Source organism: Bufo bufo, chromosome 1, assembly GCF_905171765.1.
Source record: "Bufo bufo chromosome 1, aBufBuf1.1, whole genome shotgun sequence".
Classification (NCBI taxonomy): Eukaryota; Metazoa; Chordata; class Amphibia; order Anura; family Bufonidae; genus Bufo; species Bufo bufo.
Window position 1 is genome coordinate 641,358,320 of NC_053389.1, and position 26,356 is coordinate 641,384,675.

General features: G+C 42.7%; 1 protein-coding gene across 1 annotated transcript in view; it reads left to right on the forward strand.

The window, feature by feature from the left end:
- MYO1E (myosin IE) overlaps positions 1-25,381 on the forward strand; it is a 238,236-nt gene extending 212,855 nt beyond the window's left edge. Inside the window, exons 23-28 of the mRNA XM_040413869.1 lie at positions 1,174-1,320; positions 3,316-3,476; positions 5,848-5,934; positions 10,506-10,710; positions 23,779-23,948; positions 24,353-25,381. Of these exons, the coding sequence (XP_040269803.1) occupies positions 1,174-1,320; positions 3,316-3,476; positions 5,848-5,934; positions 10,506-10,710; positions 23,779-23,948; positions 24,353-24,429 (847 nt within the window). The 3' untranslated portion in view covers positions 24,430-25,381. The remainder of the gene's footprint in view (positions 1-1,173; positions 1,321-3,315; positions 3,477-5,847; positions 5,935-10,505; positions 10,711-23,778; positions 23,949-24,352) is intronic.
- Positions 25,382-26,356: the final 975 nt, after the last annotated feature.

A 26,356-nucleotide genomic window follows, 5' to 3' on the forward strand; every position in this document is an offset into this window, starting at 1 on the left:
CAGCACCATTTATTTCTCAAGGCACAAAGATGATTGATCTTCTCTAGAAATTGAAATTATTAGAAGCGCTGTACTAAGTAGTGAATATTTCATGTCAGTTGGATCACCATGCTGCCCGATGTATCAAATATCAGTCCAGAATGTGTTCTACCTCTCAGAACATTGGAATTAAGGTTGAATTTATGAATTTTCTGTGATTTAGGAACATTTTGCCAACCCGGATCTTACTGGAAAGATGGTTTCCATTTTTATTCAGTTTTGTAATGTGTCCAGGAATATCCTATACAAAGATGTAGACATATCCATTCTGGTTTTTTGTAGAACTGACACCAATGTTAACAGAGCTGAACCAAAACTGTTTTAAAATCTCCCACCCTGGAGATGTTTTATGTAATGCTAGACTGGTTTTATCACAATGGTGCACAACCATGTAAATTTTCATTTTGGCATTAAAAAGGTTTTCCAAGGCTTTAATACTCTCGACCTATTCTCAGGACAGGTCATCACTATCTGATCGATGGGGGTCTGACACCCAGAATCCCTGCCAATCAGCTGTTTGAGAAGGCATCGGCGCTCCTGTGAGTGCTGCGGCCTTGTCGCAGCTTACCAAGCACAGCGTCGTACGTTTGATAGCAGCTGTGCTTGGTATCGTGCTCAGCCCTTTTCACTTCTATGGGGCTGAGCTGTGCCACCGATGAACATGTCATCACTTGGCCTAGGAAAAGCTAGAGAAGGCAGCGGTGCTACTGTGAGCGCTGCTGCCTTCACAAACAGCTACTCGGCAGGAGTCCCAGGTGTCAGAACCCCACCGGTCAGATACTGATCACCTATTATGAGGATAGGTCAACAGTAGGGATGAGCGAATCGACTTCGGATGAAACATCCAAAGTCGATTCGCATAAGACCTCATTCTAATACTGTATGGAGCAGGAGCTCCGTACAGTCATGGAATGTATTGGCTCCGATGAGCCGAAGTTATTGCTTCGCGAAGTCTCACGAGACTTCGGGTAATAACTTCATGAATTAACTTGTACTGTAAAAAACCATTTCCGAACTCGGGTTTTGTTCCAAGGTACCATGTTTCATCCCAAGTTGATTCTCTCATCTCTAGTCATCAGTATTAAAGTCTCGGATAACCCCTTTAATTGTTATCCAATGCTTTTATCTTTACAGTACATTCCAAGATGACTTTTTCATTCTTCATGAGCAAGAATATGACACTTTGCTGGAATCCATCTTTAAAACAGAATTTATTAGCCTGCTGGCCAAACACTATGAGGAAAAGACCCAAAGAAAACTACCTCTGAAATTTAGTACTACGTGAGTATGTGTTGTTTGAATGCTGTTTATCGGAATCCAAGTTCAGCTTAAAGCAATTTCCTGGTTCCACTGACTCATGAGTGGTTCAGACAAACAGTTTGGCCTAAAATACTTGTTTTTTCTGTCTAACCATGTTCTGTATAGCAAGGTTTTTCAGTTCTTCTCTCACCTCTTCCCGGGACTCTTTTGCTGTTTCTTCCTCCTTTTTATGGTATGCGGTTAGACCTGCTCTTATTCACTCAGAGAGGGAAATTAATTCTGGTTTCATAGGATGCATTCTAAGTCTGGCCAGGACAGCTTTGCACCCAGCCTGAGCTGCATTATAATACCTTTCCCTATGGGTATTCTGATAAACAGTTAAGATACCTGCATTGATAGAAAGCAATTTTCAAGTGGAAAACTGCTTCAATATACTACATATGTATTCTCTTATCTCGAAGTAGACTCATAACTATTAAAACTGATGGTCTTTTATGATCTAATCTTTTGCGAGTGATCTAACTTTGTGACGTGGCTGGTTTCTCCTTTATTATTGCACCTTCATTCTTCTATCTTTTCATGATGATGACTAGCCGCAATAATGTGTTCTCAGTGGTTGTCAGGACTCACCACATGAGTAACCAGACACCATCATCTGCTTGCATGTACCCAAGTCTACCTGTGGCAGTGTTTGATAATCACTGAAGGAATCTGTCCGGAAGATGTGTAGTTAGTGTTTGGGATCCAGGACAATTGGGAGGCATTGGAGTGAGGTGTTAGTCTACATTCACATATGCGGTACATCCTTCTGGCAGGCTGTTCCAGCATAGAATGCCCGGTATAGGCTCGGCAAAAACCTCTGTGTGCAGTGTTTTTTCCAGACGAATCCCGTCATATTTGCCATATAATGGCTGGATCTCCACTGGACCCCATTATAGTTAATGGGGTCGGCAGGCATTTCGGTACCATCTGGCAGTGCCAGATCCAGAGAGATCCGGCAGGCTGTTCTCTGCTGGAACAGCCTGCAAGATCTTTGACCGCATATGTGAAACCAGCCTTAGAGACCCAGAAGCAGCATGTGGCTCCATAGTGTTAGATATTTATTGATATTTATGTGATACGTCTGTCTAATATAAAATACTTTCTCTTTGGCCACACTCATGAAATAACTTTTTCTTCCAGTTCCAGCATAGCAGAATTTGTTACCTGTGGAGCAAAGGATCGGGATATTGATCCCTTTTTTCCATGACCTCTACCATCAGGAGGAAATGGGGAAGCCCCCATACAAATTAGTCAGCCAATCCTGGCAAAATTGGCAGTTTCGACCAAGTTTTGTCTTTGTGCACCATAAGTGGAGTTGATAGAGATTATAGGATGACTTTGTATAATGCATCGAGAGCTGTGGTTAAGGAGGATTTAAAATTATTTTCAACATGCATAGTTGTAATAACCAGGGTTTTTTTTTCTCAAATTTACAGAGAATTTGACATTTGTGATATCACTATTTTAATGGGCATCTGTCAGCAGTTTTGTACCTATGAAACTGACTGACCTGTTGTACATGCACTTGGCAGCTAAAGGCATCTGTGTAGGTCCCATGTTCATATGTGCCCGCATTGCTGGGAAAATTTATGTTTTAATATATGCAACAAGGCTTTAGGAGCAATGAAGGCGTTGTCGTTACACCTAGAGACTGTGCTCTCTCTGCAACTGCCACGCCTTCTGCACTTTGAGTGACAGGGCCATGCGTGAAGACTGTTTCACTGTTTGGTCCTGGCAATCAAAGAGCAGAGGCACAAGGAGTAAGTGCAACGCCCCCATTGCTCCTAGAGGCTCATTTGCATATATTAAAACATTTTTCCCAGTAATCTGGGCACATATGAACATGGCACCAACACAGATGTCTACAGCTGCCAAGTGCACATGTAACAGGTCAGCCAGTTTTATCGGTACAAATCTGCTCAATGATTCCCGTCCCATAGAGCAACAGTTCATAGATATCTTTCTTTACTACAGACTTGAGATGAAATTGAAAAAAGAAACTTGGGGTCCTTGGAGTAGTGGAAGTGGCTCCCGACAAGTGCAATTTATTCAAGGATTTGGTGATTTGGCCATACTGAAAAACAGCAATAAGGTGCTACAGGTCAGCATAGGGCAAGGCCTGCCAAAGAACTCCCGTAAGTAGCCTTGTCCTGTATTAATAGGGAACTTAAAGTATAATTACCACCTTTTTTCAGGAGAATGTGTGATAAAAGTCTACATAGAGTCTACATAATCTAGAAGGACCTTTTTTATTGGTTTTATAGGTTAGCAATTTCACATTTGAAAGTCCATAGAATATAATGGGTAAACTGGTTTGCTTATTAAAGGGGTTGTCTCGCTTCAGCAAATGGTGTTTACAGTGTAGAGAAAGGTAATAGAAGGCACTTACTTATTAATATATTGTGATTGTCCATATTGCTTCTTTTACTGGTTACAATAATTTTTCCATCACACTATACATTGTTCATGTCCATGGTTATGACCACCCTGTAATCCAGCAGCCGAGAATGCGGGAGCTTGCATAGTCCAGCACTTTTTCCTATAGTGTGCAAGCATGGCTGCCGCTGCTGGGTGGTTGCGACCATGGAAACCAGCAGTGTATGATGTGATGGAAAAAAAATAATGGAGACAATATGGACAATCACAATACATTGGTAAATGCCTTGTATTCACTTTCTCTACATGATAAATGCTATTTGCTGAAGTGACACAACCCCTTTAAATTTTCCATTATACAGAGAGTGCAGAATTATTAGGTAAATGAGTATTTTGACCACATCATCCTCTTTATGCATGTTGTCTTACTCCAAGCTGTATAGGCTCGAAAGCCTACTACCAATTAAGCATATTAGGTGATGTGCATCTCTGTAATGAGAAGGGGTGTGGTCTAATGACATCAACACCCTATATTAGGTGTGCATAATTATTAGGCAACTTCCTTTCCTTTGGCAAAATGGGTCAAAAGAAGGACTTGACAGGCTCAGAAAAGTCAAAAATAGTGAGATATCTTGCAGAGGGATGCAGCACTCTTAAAATTGCAAAGCTTCTGAAGCGTGATCATCAAACAATCAAGCGTTTCATTCAAAATAGTCAACAGGGTCGCAAGAAGCGTGTGGAAAAACCAAGGCGCAAAATAACTGCCCATGAAATTTCAGAGCTGCAACATCACTGGAGTGCCCAAAAGCACAAGGTGTGCAATACTCAGAGACATGGCCGAGGTAAGAAAGGCTGAAAGACAACCACCACTGAACAAGACACACAAGCTGAAACGTCAAGACTGGGCCAAGAAATATCTCAAGACTGATTTTTCTAAGGTTTTATGGACTGATGAAATGAGAGTGAGTCTTGATGTGCCAGATGGATGGGCCCGTGGCTGGATTGGTAAAGGGCAGAGAGCTCCAGTCCGACTCAGACGCCAGCAAGGTGGAGGTGGAGTACTGGTTTGGGCTGGTATCATCAAAGATGAGCTTGTGGGGCCTTTTCGGGTTGAGGATGGAGTCAAGCTCAACTCCCAGTCCTACTGCCAGTTTCTGGAAGACACCTTCTTCAAGCAGTGGTACAGGAAGAAGTCTGCATCCTTCAAGAAAAACATGATTTTCATGCAGGACAATGCTCCATCACACGCGTCCAAGTACTCCACAGCGTGGCTGGCAAGAAAGGGTATAAAAGAAGAAAATCTAATGACATGGCCTCCTTGTTCACCTGATCTGAACCCCATTGAGAACCTGTGGTCCATCAAATGTGAGATTTACAAGGAGGGAAAACAGTACACCTCTCTGAACAGTGTCTGGGAGGCTGTGGTTGCTGCTGCACGCAATGTTGATGGTGAACAGATCAAAACACTGACAGAATCCATGGATGGCAGGCTTTTGAGTGTCCTTGCAAAGAAAGGTGGCTATATTGGTCACTGATTTGTTTTTGTTTTGTTTTTGAATGTCAGAAATGTATATTTGTGAATGTTGAGATGTTATATTGGTTTCACTGGTAAAAATAAATAATTGAAATGGGTATATATTTGTTTTTTGTTAAGTTGCCTAATAATTATGCACAGTAATAGTCACCTGCACACACCGATATCCCCCTAAAATAGCTAAAACTAAAAACAAACTAAAAACTACTTCCAAAAATATTCAGCTTTGATATTAATGAGTTTTTTGGGTTCATTGAGAACATGGTTGTTGTTCAATAATAAAATTAATCCTCAAAAATACAACTTGCCTAATAATTCTGCACTCCCTGTATGTGGCATGCTGTAAATAGGTTTTCTTTCTAAAATATCTTTCATTGATTTTGCTTTTATACTAGTGGTTTTGTACATATTCATGTGCGTACATATGGGTTCACTTAAATGGTACAATAAAATGCTACTGTCCACAATTCCTGTGGTTTATGTAAAGTAACAACATGCATTGTGATCTATTTACTGGGCCGCATTGTAACAAAAAAGGTACCTTCATATGCTTTATGTATGATAATGTGTATTTACATATTGTATGTGTTGTTTAGGGCCAACACGAAGAAACCTTGTTGACGGAAGAGGTAACATGAACAAAGCCAAATCCTACCCGAGCAGGGCTGCCCCACCACCACCAGGTATGGTATTCTAGAGCACTAACATTGCATCTACCGCACAGTTAAGCTGTACCTAGACTTTAGATTATGTGTGAACATAGCCCACTGACACCCTATTGTCTATTCCACTTGGTTGACCCTTGTCTTGAAGGCAAAGTTGGTAGTGCACTTTAGATGGCTCATTTGGGCCATTTTGAACCACACATACACACGCACAGCCCCTGCTCACCCAAGCATGCATGTGTTCTGAATGGGGAAAAGGTAGTAAGCCTTCTACCAGACAACTCTAGCAGTGGTATGTTTTAACTGAGCACAAAGGATCGAGCATGTTGAAAAAAACAACCCAATCCCTCATGACACCCCTGTACACATTGGATGGTCAGTCATTCCCACCGAAATTGGGGAGTTGGCCCGACATTAATGTGTATGGCCAGTGTAACAGTGGGTAAGGCTGAGTTCACACGGGCGAGTATTCCGTGCGGGTGCAATGCGTGAGGTGAACGCATTGCACCCAGACTGAATCTGGACCCATTCATTTCTATGGGGCTGTGCACATGAGCTGTGATTTTCACGCATCACTTATGCGCTGCGTGAAAATCGCAGCATGCTCTATATTGTGCGTTTTCCACGCAATGCAGGCCCCATAGAAGTGAATGGGGCTGCGTGAAAATCGCAAGCATCCGCAAGCAAGTGCGGATGCGGTGCGATTTTCACGCACGATTGCTAGGAGACGATCGGGATGGAGACCCGATCATTATTATTTTCCCTTATAACATGGTTATAAGGGAAAATAATAGCATTCTGAATACAGAATGCATAGTACAATAGGGCTGGAGGGGTTAAAAAAATAATAATAATAATTTAACTCGCCTTAATCCACTTGCTCGCGCAGCTGGCATCTCTTCTGTCTTCATCTTAGCTGTGTGCAGGAAAAGGACCTGTGGTGACATCACTCCGGTCATCACATGATCCATCACCATGGTAAAAGATCATGTGACGGACCATGTGATGACCGGAGTGACGTCACCACAGGTCCTTTTCCTGCACACAGCAAAGAAGAAGACAGAAGGAGATGCCGGGCTTATTATTATTATTTTTTTTAACCCCTCCAGCCCTATTTTACTATGCATTCTGTATTCAGAATGCTATTATTTTCCCTTATAACCATGTTATAAGGGAAAATAATACAATCTACAGAACACCGATCCCAAGCCGGAACTTCTGTGAAGAAGTTCGGGTTTGGGTACCAAACATGCCGATTTTTCTCACGCGCGTGCAAAACGCATTACAATGTTTTGCACTCGCGCGGAAAAATCGCGCATGTTCCCGCAACGCACCCGCACCTTTTCCCGCAACGCCCGTGTGAACTCAGCCTAAGGCTAGGTGATTTTCTTCTGCCCAGATCAATTGTTCTCTAAATGAATCAGGCAGCATCTAATCTAACCTTATTATAAGTTATGTTAAGGTTAACTCCTTCACAAGGGTTTGAACATCAGTGGTACCCACAGTTAAGTGGTGATGGCATATAACTCAGTTTTCTAAATACCATATACTCCCTTGCATTATATATGAAGATAATAGTCATACATAAAGCAAGACCGATTATTAGAATGGCTTCCACTGCCCTATAACCCACCTCATACATTACACTCTAAACATCTTCCACTGTTCTTCTAAAACGTAAGTCAAGGTGTCTGCTGTGGTATTATGAAATCTGTATGTAGTCATTTTATGGCCTGTGTTTGTGGCACATTTATTCTGTACCTGGAAGTGATATCACTACTGTTGGAGTTATTTCGACAGTGAGGCATAATTTAGATTTCCTGAGCCGCGCTGAGGACAGTTAGCGATGACATCTGTAATGCACTGCAGAATATGTTGGCACTATATAAATACGCAATAAATAAAATAATGGTCACCGCCACTCTATTTTACCCAGGGGCCTTCACAAATTTTGATTATTATTTTTTTTGCCTTGGAGGAAACGGATGTTACTACCCCTTTAAGCTTATTGCAGGCTCTATAAAAATGGCTGGCATACTACGGTCTAAAAATAAGAAGAACTCCTAAGTAAATGTTCAGTTGCAGCTTTCGAGTTACACTGTTGGTTCACATTGATCTGCATTGTACTTGATTTGTTTCTAGCATCCTGTGTCCCAAAATCCACACAGTCTAATTCCTATTCCTATAAATACAGCTTTGGAAGCCACCCCCTGTATAATTATGCTTACCAGGCTCACCATTGCCATTTAACTAGATAAGAGCTTCCGTATTTAGTACTAAAATCATTGTACCATTGGTTATGGAAGCAAGACCAGCTGGTACCGAGTGTGATCCTGGGTGGGAATTACCATAGTTCAGCCCTTGAAAATACAGGCCCACATTTATCAGAAGGCTCCGGGCAAGTGGTATAGCATGCATAAAAAAATATGCTTTGTTTTACTTTATATATCTACTATATATATCTTACTGAATTATTTTAACTGATAAAATATAATCGCTCCCAGTGTACATGCATGTTCCATTAACGTTTGAGTGCTGATGTATTTTACATTTGGAGAGATGATTCATATACAGTGTGTGTCTAAGTGCATAGTATTTCAAAGCTTTTTCTGGGAATTGTGGACCATTTGCCTTAAAGTTTCATATTTGACTCATTTGTTAGTGGAGTATTAGTCCAATCAGTGGAAGTAGTTTTGGGATGATATTAAAAAGGTTATCTGGTTTATAAAATCCATTCAAGTTATTCTGAGGGAGGGGGTTGTGAATGAGATGTAAGTGCATTACACAAACCGCCCACGGCAGGGACTGTGTAACGCTATATTTGGAGGTGCTGGAAGGGTAATAAACATTTGCTGTTGGGTTCCCCCATAGAATCATTGATTACAGCTGATCTTGTCATCAGCTTGTAGATTGAAAAATCGAACAAGACCCTCTTTCTCTTTAAATTTATATTGTAACATTGGTCCCAGAAGCAAATTAGTCATTGCCTCCACCAGGAGAAATCCCGGTGGGTTGGTCATGCCATAATGTCATGAGGCCGGCCTCCCCCAAGAACTTTTTAGGATCTAACACTTTAGGCATACATGTCATTGAAGACCCCATAAGCTAATACACAATAGTAATAAGAACAGGCACAGTCTACATATCAGCCCCAACGTCTGCCTGGTAACATGATTACTATAGGGCTGTATGTGTATAATAGTCCTCCATATATCACTATTGGGCTGCATGCCCCATATCATACTATAGAGCTCTATATATAGTTAAGGTGCTTGTTGTCTCCTCTGTATATAGTAACTGGGCTTTGTAGAGCTGTAAATGCAGGCCGGGAGTTCTGTCCTATTGTCTTAAAGGGGTATCCCAATGTATTTGGCCCCATCATTAACCAGTACGAAGGTTGAATATTTGTTGACCCTGCCTAGTTGTGTTGGTCTCACCTACAGCCAGTTTAGACCTACCTACAATATAAGGCCACTGTTTGATTTCACAGGGCCACTTTAAGTTCCCAATCCAAACCCTCATTGCACCTGAGAGCAGTTGTACGTCACTGTCCTCTGTGCAGCGCTGTGATAAATGTTGACTGTATCTAAGCAGACATGGTATGCTTTCCTCAAATCTAATAGCTGAAGAGATGCCTTGGAGAAGCAGGATGCAGGGACTGCAGGTCCTTTAACAGGCACTTCACTTGGGCTACTTTCACACTCGCGTTTTGGCTTTCCGTTTGTGAGATCCGTTCAGGGCTCTCACAAGCGGTCCAAAACGAATCAGTTTGCATTCTAATGCATTCTGAATGGAAAAGGATCCGCTCAGAATGCATCAGTTCAGTCTCCCTTCCGCTTTGGAGACTGACACCAAAACACTGCCTGCAGCGTTTTGGTGTTCGTCTGATGAAACTGAGCCAAACAAATCCGTCCTGGCACACAATGTAAGTCAATGGGGACGAATCCGTTTTCTCTGGCGCAATAGAAAACTGATCCGTCCTCTATTCACTTTCAATGTTAAAGATAACACAAACTGATCCATTCTGAACGGATGCAGACGGTTGTATTATCTGAACGGATCCGTCCATGACTGATCCGCACAAAACGTGAGTGTGAAAGTAGCTTTATTATAATTCATTAAAACAATAGGGGTGACAGAGGAACGAACATGTGACAAGAGGGTGACATGTAGTATGATGTTCTGTCCAGTGCTTGGGACGTGCTGCTAGAGCATGACCAGTACATCCGGAGAGAAGCTGAGAAAAGAATTCAGTCTTGTCCATGACTTATACACAGTTCTGTAGCCCAGCAATACTAGTATGACCTACCTCTGAAAAAGGAAAATGCTGCAACCAAAAGAAATAGAGAGTGGGTTTTGTGGGCACTGCTTAATGCACATAACCTTATCCATTTTGCGGTCCACAAATCGCGGTTACGGATAAAAAATATGCAGATCGGATATGGACCAAAAATACAGTTGTGTGCATGGGGCCATATTGAGCTTGTCTTTACTAGGCATATAATAACTTTTCCTCGAAGAAAATATGAATAGAGCCTCTGTGCTTACCTTGTCATTTCACCCATTAAAGTAAGGTCTTTTTGATATAGGGTCCCACCAGAATGGATTGATACATAATAACCAATACGGGCAGCAGCAGAGGTCCGGAAGGCAATTCAACAACTCTAGAACATCACAACAGTCTATGGATCACCCATCTTTACCAAGGCACGTAGCTGGCGCAGCAGCAGTCAGAAATCCACTGCAGCCCCAGAGTTTGGACTTCCTTCGTGTGCCAGACCAAGGTGTTGCTGGGTAAGGCTTATCCATCATGTATGTCGGGCAACTTTTTCATTAATTCAGATTACCAGTTCTGATTAATCAGTTGGCTTTTATTCTTCTTTAGGCACCATTTTACAGTTTATGCGTAGATTTGTTTAGATCTGAGATCCAGTTTATGTTGGAGCCCAAAGCTGCATTTACAATTCTAACAGTTGTTGGCACAACCAGTTACCCTCTTGTCAGCAGACATGTCTCTAATAACGAAGATGAGCTCTTGTAATCCAATGCATATATAATCCAAGGTATTCTGGTTGTTTCAATATATCCCCCATCCACATGATACTCCCTGCAGCTACCCTAAAATGAATGGAGCAGCCACATGCATGCCCGACCAGCTGCTCCATTCATTTATAGGGGCTGCAGGGGGTATGGGGCCCTCGTTCTCATGATTGGCGGGGGTCCCAGTCGTAGGACCCCCAACAATCTAATAGTTATCCCCTATCCTATGGATAGGAGATAACTTGAAACAACCGGAATACCCCTTTAAGAAAAAGTTGCAGCAGCGCTCCTTAGATTTGTGAAAAATCAACATGTGGTTTATTGTAAATACATTACCAGAGGTGACATTTTGGCCTAAAGCCTTCCTCAAGCTTATGCAAACTGAATGAAATGTAGATATATTCATGCGTGGTTGATGTCCTGTATCACAGGAGGTGTTTCACACAATGGGATGAGGTGTGCAGGTGCCAAAGGTGAGACGCCGTGCACCACATGGACTCTAATAATCACTACATAGACCTCATCCACCTTTTGATTTGAGGTATAAACATTTATTTAATTGATGTTCAGCTATATATGGGCTCTGATGTCCCCAATATTACAGAATATTGTTATATTCCCAAACTGAATGAAATGTATGTGTGTGTGTGTGTGTATGTGTATATATATATTAGGGATCGACCGATATTGATTTTTTAGGGCCGATACCGATAATTTGTGAACTTTCAGGCCGATAGCCGATAATTTATACCGATATTCTGGGAATTTTCATTTTTGAGAAAAAAAAAAAAATCTGCTGAAAATTAATGTTTATTGTTAATGTGTATTTTTTTTGTTTGTTGTTAATGTGTATTTTATTTTTTTTATAAATCTTTTTCATTTATACTTAATATTTTTTGTGGTTTTTTTTTTACTAACTTTTAGCCCCCTTAGGGACTAGAACCCTTGTCCTATTCCCCCTGATAGATCTCTATCAGGGTGAATAGGAGCTCACACTGTCCCTGCTGCTCTGTGCATAGTGGGGCTCCGATCGGAGGAGCACGGGAGAGGGGATCCTGTGGCCACTGCCACCAATGAGTAATACTGGGTGGGGGGGGGGCGCACTGCGCCACCAATGTTTTTACTATTGGCCGGGATTGGGATGGGGGGGGGGGGCACTGCGCCACCAATGATTTATACTGGGGGGCTTGGGGGGGGGCGCACTGCACCACCAATGAAGATAAGTCTCTCAATCATGCTGGCTGCAGAATCACATAGCCGGCTCCCGACCTCTATGAACTGTAGCTGCGATCCGCGGCACCTGAGGAGTTAACTACCGCGGATCGCAGCTACAGTTCATAGAGGTCAGGAGCCGGCTATGTGATTCTGCAGCCAGCTCCCGCCTCCTGTATATGAATGAATGAAAGGCTTATCTTCATTGGTGGCGCAGCGGCCACAGCCCCGCCCCTCCTCTATGTTCTCTCCTCTCATTGGCGGCAGCAGCACAGGGGGAGGGAGACACGGCTTCCTTCTCCCCTGTGCTGCGGAGGGAACACAGAGAGCGCTGAGAGCAGCGCGTTCTGTGTTCCCAATACGTTATCGGAATATCGGCAAAATAGATGCCGATACCGATAACGTTCAAAATCCTCAATATCGGCCAAACCGATAATTGGTCGATCCCTAAAATATAAATATATATATATATATATATATATATATATATATATAATTAGTACAGACCAAAAGTTTGGACACGCCTTCTCATTCAAAGAGTTTTCTTTATTTTCATGACTGAAAATTGTAGATTCACACTGAAGGCATCAAAACTATGAATTAACACATGTGGAATTATATACATAACAAACAAGTGTGAAACAACTGAAAATATGTCATATTCTAGGTTCTTCAAAGTAGCCACCTTTTGCTTTGATTACTGCTTTGCACACTCTTGGCATTCTCTTGATGAGCTTCAAGAGGTAGTCCCCTGAAATGGTTTTCACTTCACAGGTGTGCCCTGTCAGGTTCAATAAGTGGTATTTTCCATTTCATCCACCATGACGGCCCACCTTGAGATTGACCCTTGACCTCTGTAGGGGCAGGAACACATAGAGAGTTTAAGAACCCCCCACCCCTCCACCTCCTCAGTGCTTTCCTGCCCCTACAGGGGCCAACACGTGGAGAGGATCCTCCTTAGGGAGGATTACATCGTTAGTTTTTACTTTGCAGGTTCTCCAGCTGGCCTCCCGCGGCATGGGCTAAGGCTGGCCAGCTTGGAACATCGAGGACCCTCGTCTCGGCCTATGCTGAGGCCTGTGGTCCTCCCCCATACCTCTCGTACTTCCTTCCCTCCTTAGGGAAGCAGTCGGGGGTGCCGGATTCGCGGGCGCGCGGTGTGCGGTATGCGACGTTCTTCCTCTGCATGCTGTGCGCTTGTGACCGGCTGGGGGAGCAGGTATGGCGAGGAGGCAGGCCGGACGCCGCACGCATCCTCTTATAGGCTCGTGTGGCACCGGCTCTTGCTGTCACTAGAGGCGCAGCTTGATGACGTCAGACGCCGGGAAATTTGAAAAGGAAAGTAGACCGCGGTTCCCTCCAGCTCTTGCCTGCAGCAACGCGATGTCTGAGACACCTGCTCCCCGCCAGGAAGGCCCTGATCCCACTACTGCCAGTACCGTGAGTCCCCTTCTGGGGGGTATATATTTCAGTCTTTTGACATTGAAATTCTAATTGGCATATCTGGTTGTTTCCTCTCCAGGGCAGCAAGGAGTCAAAGCCAAAGTCCAAACTCCTAAAATGCTGCGCTTGTTCTAAGCGTCTCCCTGAGAACTACAAAAAAAGGTTGTGCAAATCTTGCACATCGGAAATTTGGAAAGAAGAACAACCAGATATTCTGTCTGAAATGAAATCTTTTATTGCAGACGAAATTAAGTCCTCTTTAGCCACCCTGACAACCCCCGCTAGTACTCCTATCCCCTCCAAGAAACGCAAGTTGTCCGCTATCTCCTCCTCTGAGGGCGAGGAGGTGGAAGTGGCTTCCACCTCATCCAGACAATTTCCTAATGAGGAACCCTTGTCTGACGGGGAAATTCCGGACGAGGATAAAAAATATTTCTTCTCCGCTGATGAAATGGAGGAGCTGCTGAGAGCAGTTAGATCCACAATGGGTATCGAGGATACCCCTAAACCTCGTACGGTACAAGACGAAATGTTTGGGGGCCTTAGATCTAAATCCTCTATAGTTTTTCCCATTAATGAAAATATAAAGGAGATGATAATGGAAGAATGGTCAGACCCGGAGAAGAGGTTAGGCGTTCCTAAGGAGTTCAGAAACAGGCTCTGCTTTGATCCGACTGAATGCAAACTTTACAATCAGACCCCTAAAGTGGATCTACAAGTGGCTAAGGTAGTAAAGAAGACCGCTCTACCCTTTGAAGACTCCTCACAGTTGAACGATCCTATGGATAGAAAGGCGGACGGGCTCCTAAAAAAATCCTGGGAATCAGCCATGTTTGGGGTCAAGACTAATATCGCTGCTACTTCTGTTGCTAGAGCAATGTATATATGGCTAGGGGAGTTGGACGTACACCTGAAAAATAAAACCCCAAGAGAAGAGATCAGAGACTCGCTCCCTCTTCTACGCTCCGCCACTGCATTTCTGGCCGATGCTTCTGCAGAGTCGATCCGCTTCTCAGCCAAGGATGCGGCTCTTTCTAATGCAGCCCGGCGGGCGTTATGGATGAAGGCCTGGTCCGGGGACAAGGCTTCCAAGGCTAAACTCTGCTCCATCCCCTTCTCAGGGGAATTTGTCTTCGGTCCCACTTTGGATAAAATCCTAGAGGGGGCAGCAGACAAGAAAAAGGGGTTCCCAGAGGAGAAAGATTCTAAAAAGAAGCCCTTTCGTCAATTCCAGCCTCAGCAGAGATCCTACAGGGGGAAAGGGAAAACTGGCCGATGGAGCTATCCCAAAGGAGGGAGAGGAAGAGGCTTCATACTCAACCCCCAAAATAGACCAAACAAACAGCAGTGACGCCAGAGTAGGGGGGCGACTGATGGGTTTTCTATCTTCCTGGAAACAGGTAACTTCAAATCCCTGGGTTCTAAATGTAATCTCTCAGGGCTACAAGATAGAATTCGCATCAGTCCCCCCAGGAAGATTCTGCATCTCACACCAGCGCAGATCAGAACTTCCAAAAATTTGGCAGGGCGTCCAAGACCTCTTGGACCTAGGGGTGATTCAAAGGGTCCCTATCCCAGAGGAAAGGAGAGGGTTTTATTCCAGCCTTTTTTTAATAAAAAAGCCAGACCAATCCTTTCGCACCATTATAAACTTAAAACCCCTAAACAAGTCCATTCTATACAGGAGGTTCAGGATGGAAACAATCCCATCCATAATTCCCCTGATCCTGAAGGGGGCGTTCATGACATCGATCGATTTAAAGGACGCCTACTACCACGTCCCCATTCATCATCTCTCTCAGAGGTATCTAAGATTTGCTATAAAGGGTCAAGACGGATCAATCCATCACTTTCAATATGTGGCCCTTCCCTTCGGTATCTCCTCGGCCCCCAGGGTCTTCACAAAAGTAGTAGTAGAGATGGTGGCCTATCTTCGTCAAGAGGGAATTACAATCATCCCATATCTCGACGACTTCCTGATTCTGGGCAAAACAGAGTCCGAGAACCTCCGAGCAACGCAAAGATTCTCGGAATTCCTAAACAATCTAGGCTGGATCATAAATCTAAAGAAATCCACCCTAATCCCATCCAGGAGAATAAGGTTCCTGGGTGTGGAGCTGGACTCATCCCTGTTAAGAACCTTCCTCCCTCAGGACAAGGCCACGACTCTAGTGGAAAATATCCGAGCATTTCAGAGGTCTCGCAGTTGCTCCATCCGGAAGGCCATGAGTCTCCTGGGAAGCCTAACAGCCTGCATCCCTTCGGTTGCCTGGTGCCAAGGCCACACAAGGGTGATCCAGAGTTGGATCCTAGGCATCTGGGACGGGAAGCAGGTGAGTCTGGACAAGACTTTCCGGATCCCGCAGGCCGTAAAAACAGACCTAGACTGGTGGAAAGAAAGAGGAAGACTGCTTGGAGGCCTACAGTGGCAGAACCATCCGGCAGTTCAGGTTATCACGGACGCAAGCCTCGGAGGCTGGGGTGCAAAGATTGGAGATCATCTTCTACAGGGCTCCTGGCCAGCCGAGATACGAGTCAAATCCTCAAACTACAGAGAGCTGTATGCAGTCCTGGAGGCGTTAGTAAGGGGAGAGAGTTTTTTAAAAGGGCAACACCTAAGAGTAATGTCCGACAACACCACAACGGTGGCCTATCTGCGACATCAAGGAGGGACAAGGTCACGGCCTTTGGGTGCGTTAGCAAGAAGAATCTTCTCCTGGGCAGAAGAGAACGTCTTATCTCTCTCCGCCATCCACCTAAAGGGCTGCGAAAATACGATAGCAGATTTCCTGAGCAGGAGGACGATAGATCCAGGAGAATGGTCTCTGAACAGGGACATCTTCCGGAAGATCTCGGAAAGATGGGGCCGTCCGGAGGTAGACTTGTTCGCCTCCAGAAAGAATGCGCAGGTGGAATGCTTCTGCTCCCTAAACCGGGAAGACAGACCCTGGGCAATCGATGCCCTATCGATACACTGGAATTGGAACCTGGCCTACGCCTTCCCCCCAATACCTCTTCTTCCCAGGGTCATCCAGAAACTCCTAGGGGAACCAACTACTCTGATCTTAATAGCCCCTTTGTGGCCAAAGAGGAGTTGGTTCTCCACTCTAAAACAGCTATCGCTGGAGGATCCATGGGAAATCCCTTTCCAGAAAGATGTTCTAGTCCAGGGCCCTCTACTTCATCCAGACCCCGGGATATTCAAACTGTCAGTCTGGATCCTGAGAGCGAGACATTAAGAAACAGGGGTCTTTCAGAAAAAGTGATATCTACCCTAAGGGCCAGTAGGAAAAATGTGACGTCTGCCATCTACCTAAAGATCTGGAAGAGATACTGTTCCTGGTTAGGAGTGGAGCGCCCAGACACCTCCTCCCCTCCCATCAATAGGATCTTGGATTTTCTACAGTGCGGCTTGGAATTGGGCCTAAGACCTAGTACCCTGAAAGTCCAGGTTTCTGCTCTCAGCTCCTTTTATGACTGCAGCCTAGCTAGCCACAGATGGATCAGGAGGTTCTTTAGAGCGGTTTCAAGATTGAGACCCTCTCTGAAATCAAGGGCTCCTACTTGGGACCTTAACATAGTCCTAGAAGGCCTAACAAAACCTCCCTTCGTACCGTTATCAGAAATCTCTTTAAAACACCTTTCCCTAAAAACTGCCTTTTTAATTGCTATCAACTCAGCAAGACGTATTGGAGAGATCGAGGCCCTTTCTTGTAGGGAACCCTACCTCCAGATCACCCAAGATCACATCCGTTTAACTCTCGATCCAGGTTTTCTCCCAAAAGTAGTCTCTCCCTTCCATCGGGAACAGGAGATCTTTCTACCTTCCATCCCCAGATCTGAATCTTCAGGGTCTAGTGTTAATTTACATCTCTTAGATGTCAGGGATACAGTGATCCAGTACCTGGATTATACCAGGGATTTTAGGGTTGATGGCAATCTCCTTGTTCAGTTTTCGGGGAAAAATAAGGGAAAGAAACTAGCTAGGTCTTCCATAGCCAGATGGATCAGATCCACCATTGAATATTGTTACAGGTTCCAGAATATACCCAGTCCTGATAATGTTAAGGCCCACTCTACTAGGGCCACTGCCTCCTCTTGGGCTGAGAAAGGAGGAGTCTCGCTTGACCAGATTTGCAAGGCTGCAACCTGGTCAAGCACCAATACCTTTGTAAAACATTACCGTCTTAATCTTCCGGATTCGAATGAAACTCTTTTCGGCCGGAGGGTTTTACAGGCGTTATCCCCACCCTTTTAGTTATCTGTTATGTCTCAAGGTGGGCCGTCATGGTGGATGAAATGGAAAAACCGCAATTAGACTTACCGGTAATTCCGTTTCCTTGAATCCACCATGACGGCCCATACTATTCCCCTTCCCAAAAAAAAAAAAAAAAAAAAGGGGAGATATATGCTTACGAATATATCTTTTCATACTTACGTACTTTAGGATAGATAGGAGTTTAAGGGTATGGATTAATATCCTTTTACTTTTGTTCCACCTTTTCGGGTAATTGTAAAGCACTGAGGAGGTGGAGGGGTGGGGGGTTCTTAAACTCTCTATGTGTTCCTGCCCCTACAGAGGTCAAGGGTCAATCTCAAGGTGGGCCGTCATGGTGGATTCAAGGAAACGGAATTACCGGTAAGTCTAATTGCGGTTTTTTTGCCTTATAAATGGGGTTGGGACCATCAGTTGCGTTGAGGAGAAGTCAGGTGGATACACAGCTGATAGTCCTACTGAATAGACTGTTAGAATTTGTATTATGGCAAGAAAAAAGCAGCTAAGTAAAGAAAAACGAGTGGCCATCGTTACTTTAAGAAATGAAGGTCAGTCAGTCAGCCGAAAAATTGGGAAAACTTTGAAAGTAAGGGCTATTTGACCATGAAGGAGAGTGATGGGGTGCTGCGCCAGATGACCTGGCCTCCACAGTCACCGGACCTGAACCCAATCGAGATGGTTTGGGGTGAGCTGGACCGCAGAGTGAAGGCAAAAGGGCCAACAAGTGCTAAGCATCTCTGGGAACTCCTTCAAGACTGTTGGAAGACCATTTCAGGTGACTACCTCTTGAAGCTCATCAAGAAAATGCCAAGAGTGTGCAAAGCAGTAATTAAAGCAAAAGGTGGCTACTTTGAAGAACCTAGAATATAACATATTTTCAGTTGTTTCACACTTGTTTGTTATGTATATAATTCAACATGTGTTAATTGATAGTTTTGATGCCTTTATAGTCATGAAAATAAAGAAAACTCTTTGAATGAGAAGGTGTGTCCAAACTTTTGGTCTGTACTGTATATACGAATGAAAAATAGAGCAGCACTCCAGTAAAGTGAAAAAAAGACTGTTTATTCACCCAGTGGTGATGCGACGTTTCAGCTCCAACATGAAGCCTTTCTCAAGCTTTCTTCATGTTGGAGCCGAAACGTTGCTTCACCACTGGGTGAATAAACAGTCTTTTTTTCACTTTACTGGAGTGCTGCTGTATTTTTCATTTGTATTATCCCAGGACGCTATTCCCACTGGAGCTTGCACCCGATTTTCTGAAACTTTTAAGGTTGGTGCTGCCATTCATTACATATATATATATATATATATATATATCTATCTATCTATCTATCTATCTATATATATATATATATATATATATATATATATATATATATATCTCCTAGTGATCATCACAGTGCACATAGTGACCTCATAATCAGGTGACCATAATAAATAAACATGTTTTGCAAAGGGAATTATAACAATATTTTGTTGTAGCTGAACATCAATGAAATAAACGTTTTAGCCTTAAATCAATAGGAGGATAAGGTCTATGTAGTGATTAGTAGAGTCCATGTGGTGTACATAAGTCTCAGGCTAACCACAGTCCTTTCCTCACCCTTTTTTCAAAACTGGAGTGAGTGGTGTAAAGATGGCAAATGTCGATTTAAGTTGTTGCACAATTACGTTCAAAAAGTCACAATGTGTAGGGCTTGATAACTTCTCCCCCAACAATGTAGCCCAGGCTTAAATCCATTGATCAGTTCTCCATCTCATAAATACAGAAAGAGATAGATATAAATGTTTGCTAAAGGGTATTTAATACAAAGCAAGTGAAAAGTCTACTATAAATTGAAGTGCTGAACAGAGACTTGGCAGTTGGTGATATTTCGTCAGTTGTAGCATCTAGGATTGGTGTATGTTGGTATCTAGAATCAGAGGTATTGCCATGTGCACTGCAAGTAGATTGGGCCTCAATGACCCGATAACTTTCTAGTCATCCATATTTTAAAGTAGACAGCATGAGCATTAGTGTCCAGCTTCTCAAGGGAGTATTGGGTGGTTTCAGCTTAAAAGGTCAGAATAACAACTTGTTAGCTGGCAAAGGGGAAATCTAGAGAAGGTTGAGCCGAGTATTTCAAGTGATGAGCAGAGTCCTGGAATAGCTTCTTATTTGCAGACATGTATGACGGAGTTTTTTAATTTCATGTTTACTCAAGAATTATACTCAAGCAAAAGACTGTTTTCAGTAAGGAGACATACCCAGACACTGAGAATAATAAATGACCAAGCGGTGATCGCTAACAGAAAACGCAGCCTCTAGCCTCAAGACTGAGCAGCATTAAAGGGGTTGTCCCACAAATAGTATTTATCACCTCCACAGGATAGATGATAGATATTGGATCACTGTGGGTCTGACTGAAATCCATAGAACTGAGGGTCCCCGACTTCCCTCCCTTTCTGGATGGTGCAGTAGTGCACATGTAGATCCACAACTCCATTCAGTTCTATGGGACTAATGTAGACAGTGCTCCATTCAGAGAGGGAACTCATGGAACCTCCGTTCTTGGAATCACTGGGAAAACCCTTTTAAATGAGTGAGACTATGGTGAAAAGTGCTTCAAGGGAATGAGAACCTACAATGCCGTAGAACTTCTGTATGATGGTCAATAACAAGTACTATATACACACACACAATGCATGATTTTACTTACTTGAATCATGCATTAAAACAATGTATACTATTATACAATATCAATGCAAACCATTCAGATCAAATCCTTAATGGAGTTATCCCACGTATGTAAAAAAAAAAAAAAAAATCTGGAGTGATGCACAACATCATTTTAAATATATCGGTGGAAACAAATGCTGCTGTCCAGTGTCATTTCCACCTTTTTTTTCTCTTTTTTACTCCCATTATTTGGAGGACTTGTCTCTTCCCTGTCTGTAAGTGGGCAGCAGCTTGTCCCATGTAATAATCAGTCACCTGCAGCTCCAAAGAGTGCATTGCAATCGGCTCTTGTTAACCCCTTTCTCCCTTGAATAGAAAGTGGTCCCTCAGACACAGCACCAGAAATTCCACAAATGAATAGCACTACAGTATACAATGCCCACCCTTTAGTTTCTTCTCCACTGTCTATAGAGAGATATTGCTATATACACTCCAACATTGAAATTGCAACAGCAGGAAGGAAAAGTTGTGGAATTATGGAAACTAAAGGATCAATAGACATGTTAATGATGTGCAAATTACCAAAAATATATATCAACAAAGTATTCAAAACATCAGAATTTCTTCTGTATAGAGTATGAGCACCACATGCAGAAGTACACACATTTACATGCCTTAGCATGCTAACAGTAAGGGTATTAATGGTTTTCTGAGGAATGTTCTGCCATGCTGAATGTACCTAGGCACTTTGGCACAAAAAGATCCGCTGGTAGCAGCTGCTTTTGCAATTGCCGACCAGTGACATCCCGGATGTGCTCAATGGGAGACAGGTCTTGAGATGCTACAGACCATGGTAGAACGTGTAGGCCACGCAGGCTGCTCACAGAGCAACATGCAGCCTGGCGTTGTCCTGGGACACTTTGCAGAAATGGCCGTACCTCTGGCTTCACAACTAAATCAATGTAACGCTGAGCTGCTAGTGTACATGAAATGAAGACTAGATGGGTTTGGCTACCATATGTTATGCCACTCCACAACTTTAATCCTGGGAGTAGGACCAGTGTGAAGTTCACTTGTGAAGACCTCCTTCATAGTGTTGCCACGTAGTCTCCAGACCAATTGCTGGCTATCAGTGCGTCCAAAACCAAAAGCGGGACTCATCACTGAAGAAGACAGACCTCCATTGCTGGCTTGCTTTGTACCATGATAGCCGTTGAGTGGTGGCGTAAGGTCAGTGGAACACCTGTAGCTGGACATCTGGCTCATAGCCCAGGGTTGTGCAAATGCCTACTGATGGTTTGTGTAGACATTGTTTACCGCCCTGGGCTTGGGATGCAACATCTATTTTCACTTGCAGTACAGAATTGATCACTATGCACCACTCTTCTAATCAGACGATCCATCCATGCATAGGTTTGCCTCTCTGCACCTCTTGCTGTCTTACCAGTTCGTTGTTATCTCAACCACTGGGACTCGCAACGTTGAACAATGCTGACATCTTGGCCTAGGCGTGTATTGATCTGCTGTGATAAACTAAGGTCTGTCAGTTAAGGATTCTGTCCCTCTCAAGTGCAGATAACTGGCACGTCGACGAACAGGAGGCATCATACAATCATCTCACATGACTTGATCTGATTTTCGCGGTATTGTGGCTAAAAATAAACTTTGCTTTCATTCTGGCTTTTATTCCCCTCCCACATTCAACAGCTTGGAGCATTTGCAGATCTTAGCAATGCCTGCTACTTCCTTGATCTGCACAACCTTATGGTGTTATCCTTATCCTTCTTGGTGTTGCAATTTCAATGTTGAGTGTGTGTGTGTGTGTGTATGTATGTGTATGTGTGTGTATATATATATATATATATATATATATAATGAATTTATAATGAATAAAGGGTATGTGGGCTTCTTCACTATGAGACCAGAACTGAGAGGAGGAAGCTTCCGAGCATGTCTGTCCACCACTTACTGCAGGAAAAGGGTGGACTACAGGGAACAGCAGGGGGCGCTACCTGAGAGCAGAATGTAATGTACATGAGAAAAAAAACTTATAATATGTTATAGCAGGTATATTGCAGTAATGCTTCATTTGATATGCCCCTGTTCATTTCATAGGAATACTTTTCATGGGGTAAAGTATTTAAGGTATCATATGGGAATGATCTGGGTTAAAATAGGAAAAAAATTGTTAAATAAAACCTTTATTTGGCTGGTTTTATGTTTCTGCAATCTGAAGACAGCAGAAAAGTCCTTAATGATGTTTCAGTTTAAGAAGGATCTCATGCAACTTTTTTTCTTTTTGCTGTGCTGCAAATGGAGACACGGTTGTACTGTAAGGAACAAGAGACCACAGAAAAATTGCCCACTGCAAATCAAAGACTCTTTGTATTCAGCAGCTGCTTCTAACCAACTCTACTGAGACAATGTTGATTTAACTACACTAAGGGTCTAGTGTAAAACCACAAGTCGCAATAAAATGTGCCATTAAACAAATATTACACACAAGAAAGCAGCCTGGTCGATGAAATTATACATAGTCTGCAGAACTGCCTGATAATGGATCAGCAGGAAAAATATATACGACTATACAAATTGTTCACGAATATGACATTGCAGAAGGAGAACTCTGGTCTATTCCAAGAACAATATATAGCGTACAGCATAGCGGTAAATTTATTGTAGATCTATAATTAATTAAAATCCGCCCACTGTTTAGATAGGAGTCTTATGTTACACTCCATGCTATTAATTGTGGACAAGGTGCAGAATGATGTATATAGACAGGAAATGAAGTGGATTATTTCCATAATTTCCAGATTGTTCAGTAATAGGGGATTCAACTGAATTTTTATTTTTTTCTGATTGATGTCAGTGCGACACTGTGTTTGTAGAATTATTATTTGCTAAAGATTATCTTATTATATGGGACTGAGTACCATATAATTCAATGTTAATTGCAGTTCTTTACCTCTCTGCGTCACAATGTTTTTGTCAGCGTGGCTATTACTAAAGGATTAATATCATGTGACATGTCACACTGGTGACAGCCTACAGCTGGAAAGAGAGTAGTGATGGCACATGCATAGCCACTGAAATTCCCCTAACCATACATATATAATCCTTGTACAACAGCGCCACCTACTGGTCAATCATTGAATATCCTTCAAATCTGAGATAGGCTTGAATCATTTCTCCCATTTACTAATAAATACATTTTGTCTCCTTACAGTGCGCGTCGACAGACAACAAGCCGCCCCCCTCCTGGTGGAGGAAGGCCAAAACCTCAGCCTAAACCAAAACCGCAAGTGCCGCAGTGCAAGGCCCTGTATGCATATGATGCACAGGATACAGACGAGCTTAGTTTTAATGCCAATGACATCATTGAGATTATCAAAGAAGGTAATTGGCTCCATCCAAACTGTATAACATTAGTCTGCATCATTTTTAGCTTGCTACAATACATTTTTTGGGGCGTATACCCTAGTGCAGTATTGCTGTGAGATAAGATGTACGAAAGCCATTGCAGCTCACAATGAGAGGGCATGAATAATGCAGTTGTGTTTACTATGCAATTTCTCACTCGTATATTATATAAAAACTGCTGGACAGTTCAGTAGCCAGGTCTCCTGGCAAAGCTGCTGAAATCCATCAGTAGGTTAGCTTGTTACCTATGTTTTATACTACTATTTTGTGAGCTCCCCCTGGTGGTGGCTGCAGGTATCCAGCATTTTATCACTTGATTGATAACTGACAGTCTGCTACCGATATAGAGGATTTAATGTTTCTTTTCTTGTCCCATACAGACCACTCAGGTTGGTGGACCGGAAGACTACGGGGGAAGCAGGGACTTTTTCCTAATAATTATGTTACCAAGATTTAAGATGGACTGCAGACAGAAGACTCGCGTCTGTAACCCTTCCAGTAATTGTCAAATAGGGAAGAAGTGCCTCACCTTGTAGCACATCGCCTCAGAAGCCCAAACCAAATTGCAACACTGTGAGAGCTAAACGCTACAAAATATGGACACCAAAGACCTGAACTGGAAGATATTTATTACACTTTATCCGATCTGAGACACTTTCTTTTTGCTGCCTGGTGGCCCGTGATGCATTGCTGAGCAGTGTGTTACAAGCCTCCCTAGTGGCACGAGGGTTATAGAGTGAATGGAGTTCTGCTAGCGTTTTCTACCTAATGATGTGTGTGATAGTAAGTGCCTCTAGTTTACTGATGTTAAATTATACAAAGATGAATCGTATGCACAGTTCCTCTCTCGTGTGCATCTGGATGAAGGAAATGTTTCTTATGCTGCTAATGCATCACTAACCAGTGGAGGAAAGTGTAATTGAAGTTGGATACAGTGAGAATGTATGTGCTGATTATTGATAACTGAATAGCTCCGTGAGGCACTGCATATTGAAGATGATGTGTTTTCGCTGCACAGTTCCATAGTCTTATAATGAAATATGGCTGGCCCATGTTAATATCTTGGTATTGAATGCTTTTACCTGTTACAGGAAGCATCTCATTCTTTTAAGCTGTAAATTTATATAGCAAATCATATATACTGTAAATATATATATATATATATATAATAATGTTATTACATGTATGGATGTATAACATAGGACTCTTATGGCAGATTTTAGGGCTAATATATCAGGTACTTATGAAACATGCACTTATGTTTTTTTAATGCTTTCTAGCCTGTGCTATTGCTTATACGATGGAAGTTCTATAGCTGTCGCAAATTTCCTGAATACCAATTAACAGAAGCCAGCCCAATCCAGGCAGATTTGCATCATGTAATAGGCTAGTTAATAAATATCGTTCTCTTTTTATCCACATTGTTTGCCAAGCTTTTTTGGCTTATGTGTTTACGTGGTTTTAATATTTATTTATTTTTTACACAACTTGCATTCTCAATCTGTAAGTTACTACTAGCACATATATGAAATGCAGTTTCAATATGGTGGCTCACTCCAAACGATTTATGGAAACAGGTGCTGCTAACCCAAATTAGAGGGACACCCACCCTCTGGTCAGGTATATACAATTAAATAAAGTAATGGGTGAGCACACTAACCTGGACTTAGATAAATCAATAGAGTTTGACACGTGTACAGGTTGTAAAAATAGATAAAACATTAAAATATTATAATCAATAGAGGTGCATTATCTGGTAGCACTGGTAATGTATAACACAAAGTCCAGACAGTACAGTGTGATAAATACTGCCAACGTGGTTGCTGATAAACACAATGCTCGAGCTGGCTAGATAATGCCAGATTTCTAGTAGGTATAAATGTGGATTGCTGTCCCATATATAACAGTCCGCATGAGGAACAGGTGAATAGCCGGGGTATCACTATGTCAGTATTTGCATCCTTCGACGTATTACGAATATAGCAGAGTTTAAGTCTCTAGAAAGGTCACAATTTTAGTGGCCGTTGATGGTATTTTCAAACCTCATAGATGATCAGTATATTGTAAGGAGGAGTGACTCTTACCTTCCTTAGTGTCCGAACGAGGGTCGGGCGGCGCGAGATGATACTGGCGTCACGCTCCGTACTCCTCTAGCCGGCTGTCCCGAACTATCGCGGGAATATATGAAATGTATGCTCTCAGTACTGATGACTTTTGATGATGGCATTGATACAAGTTGGATTCAACATGTTGGAAAGTATTAGGTGAATGATGATGTTGTGTACATAAACAGTTTAGGGTATATTCACACGTGGCAGATTTGTTGCAGAAATTTCTACAATTTGAAAGTTTTGTGCCTGAGACTTTAAGAGTAGATGAAAACT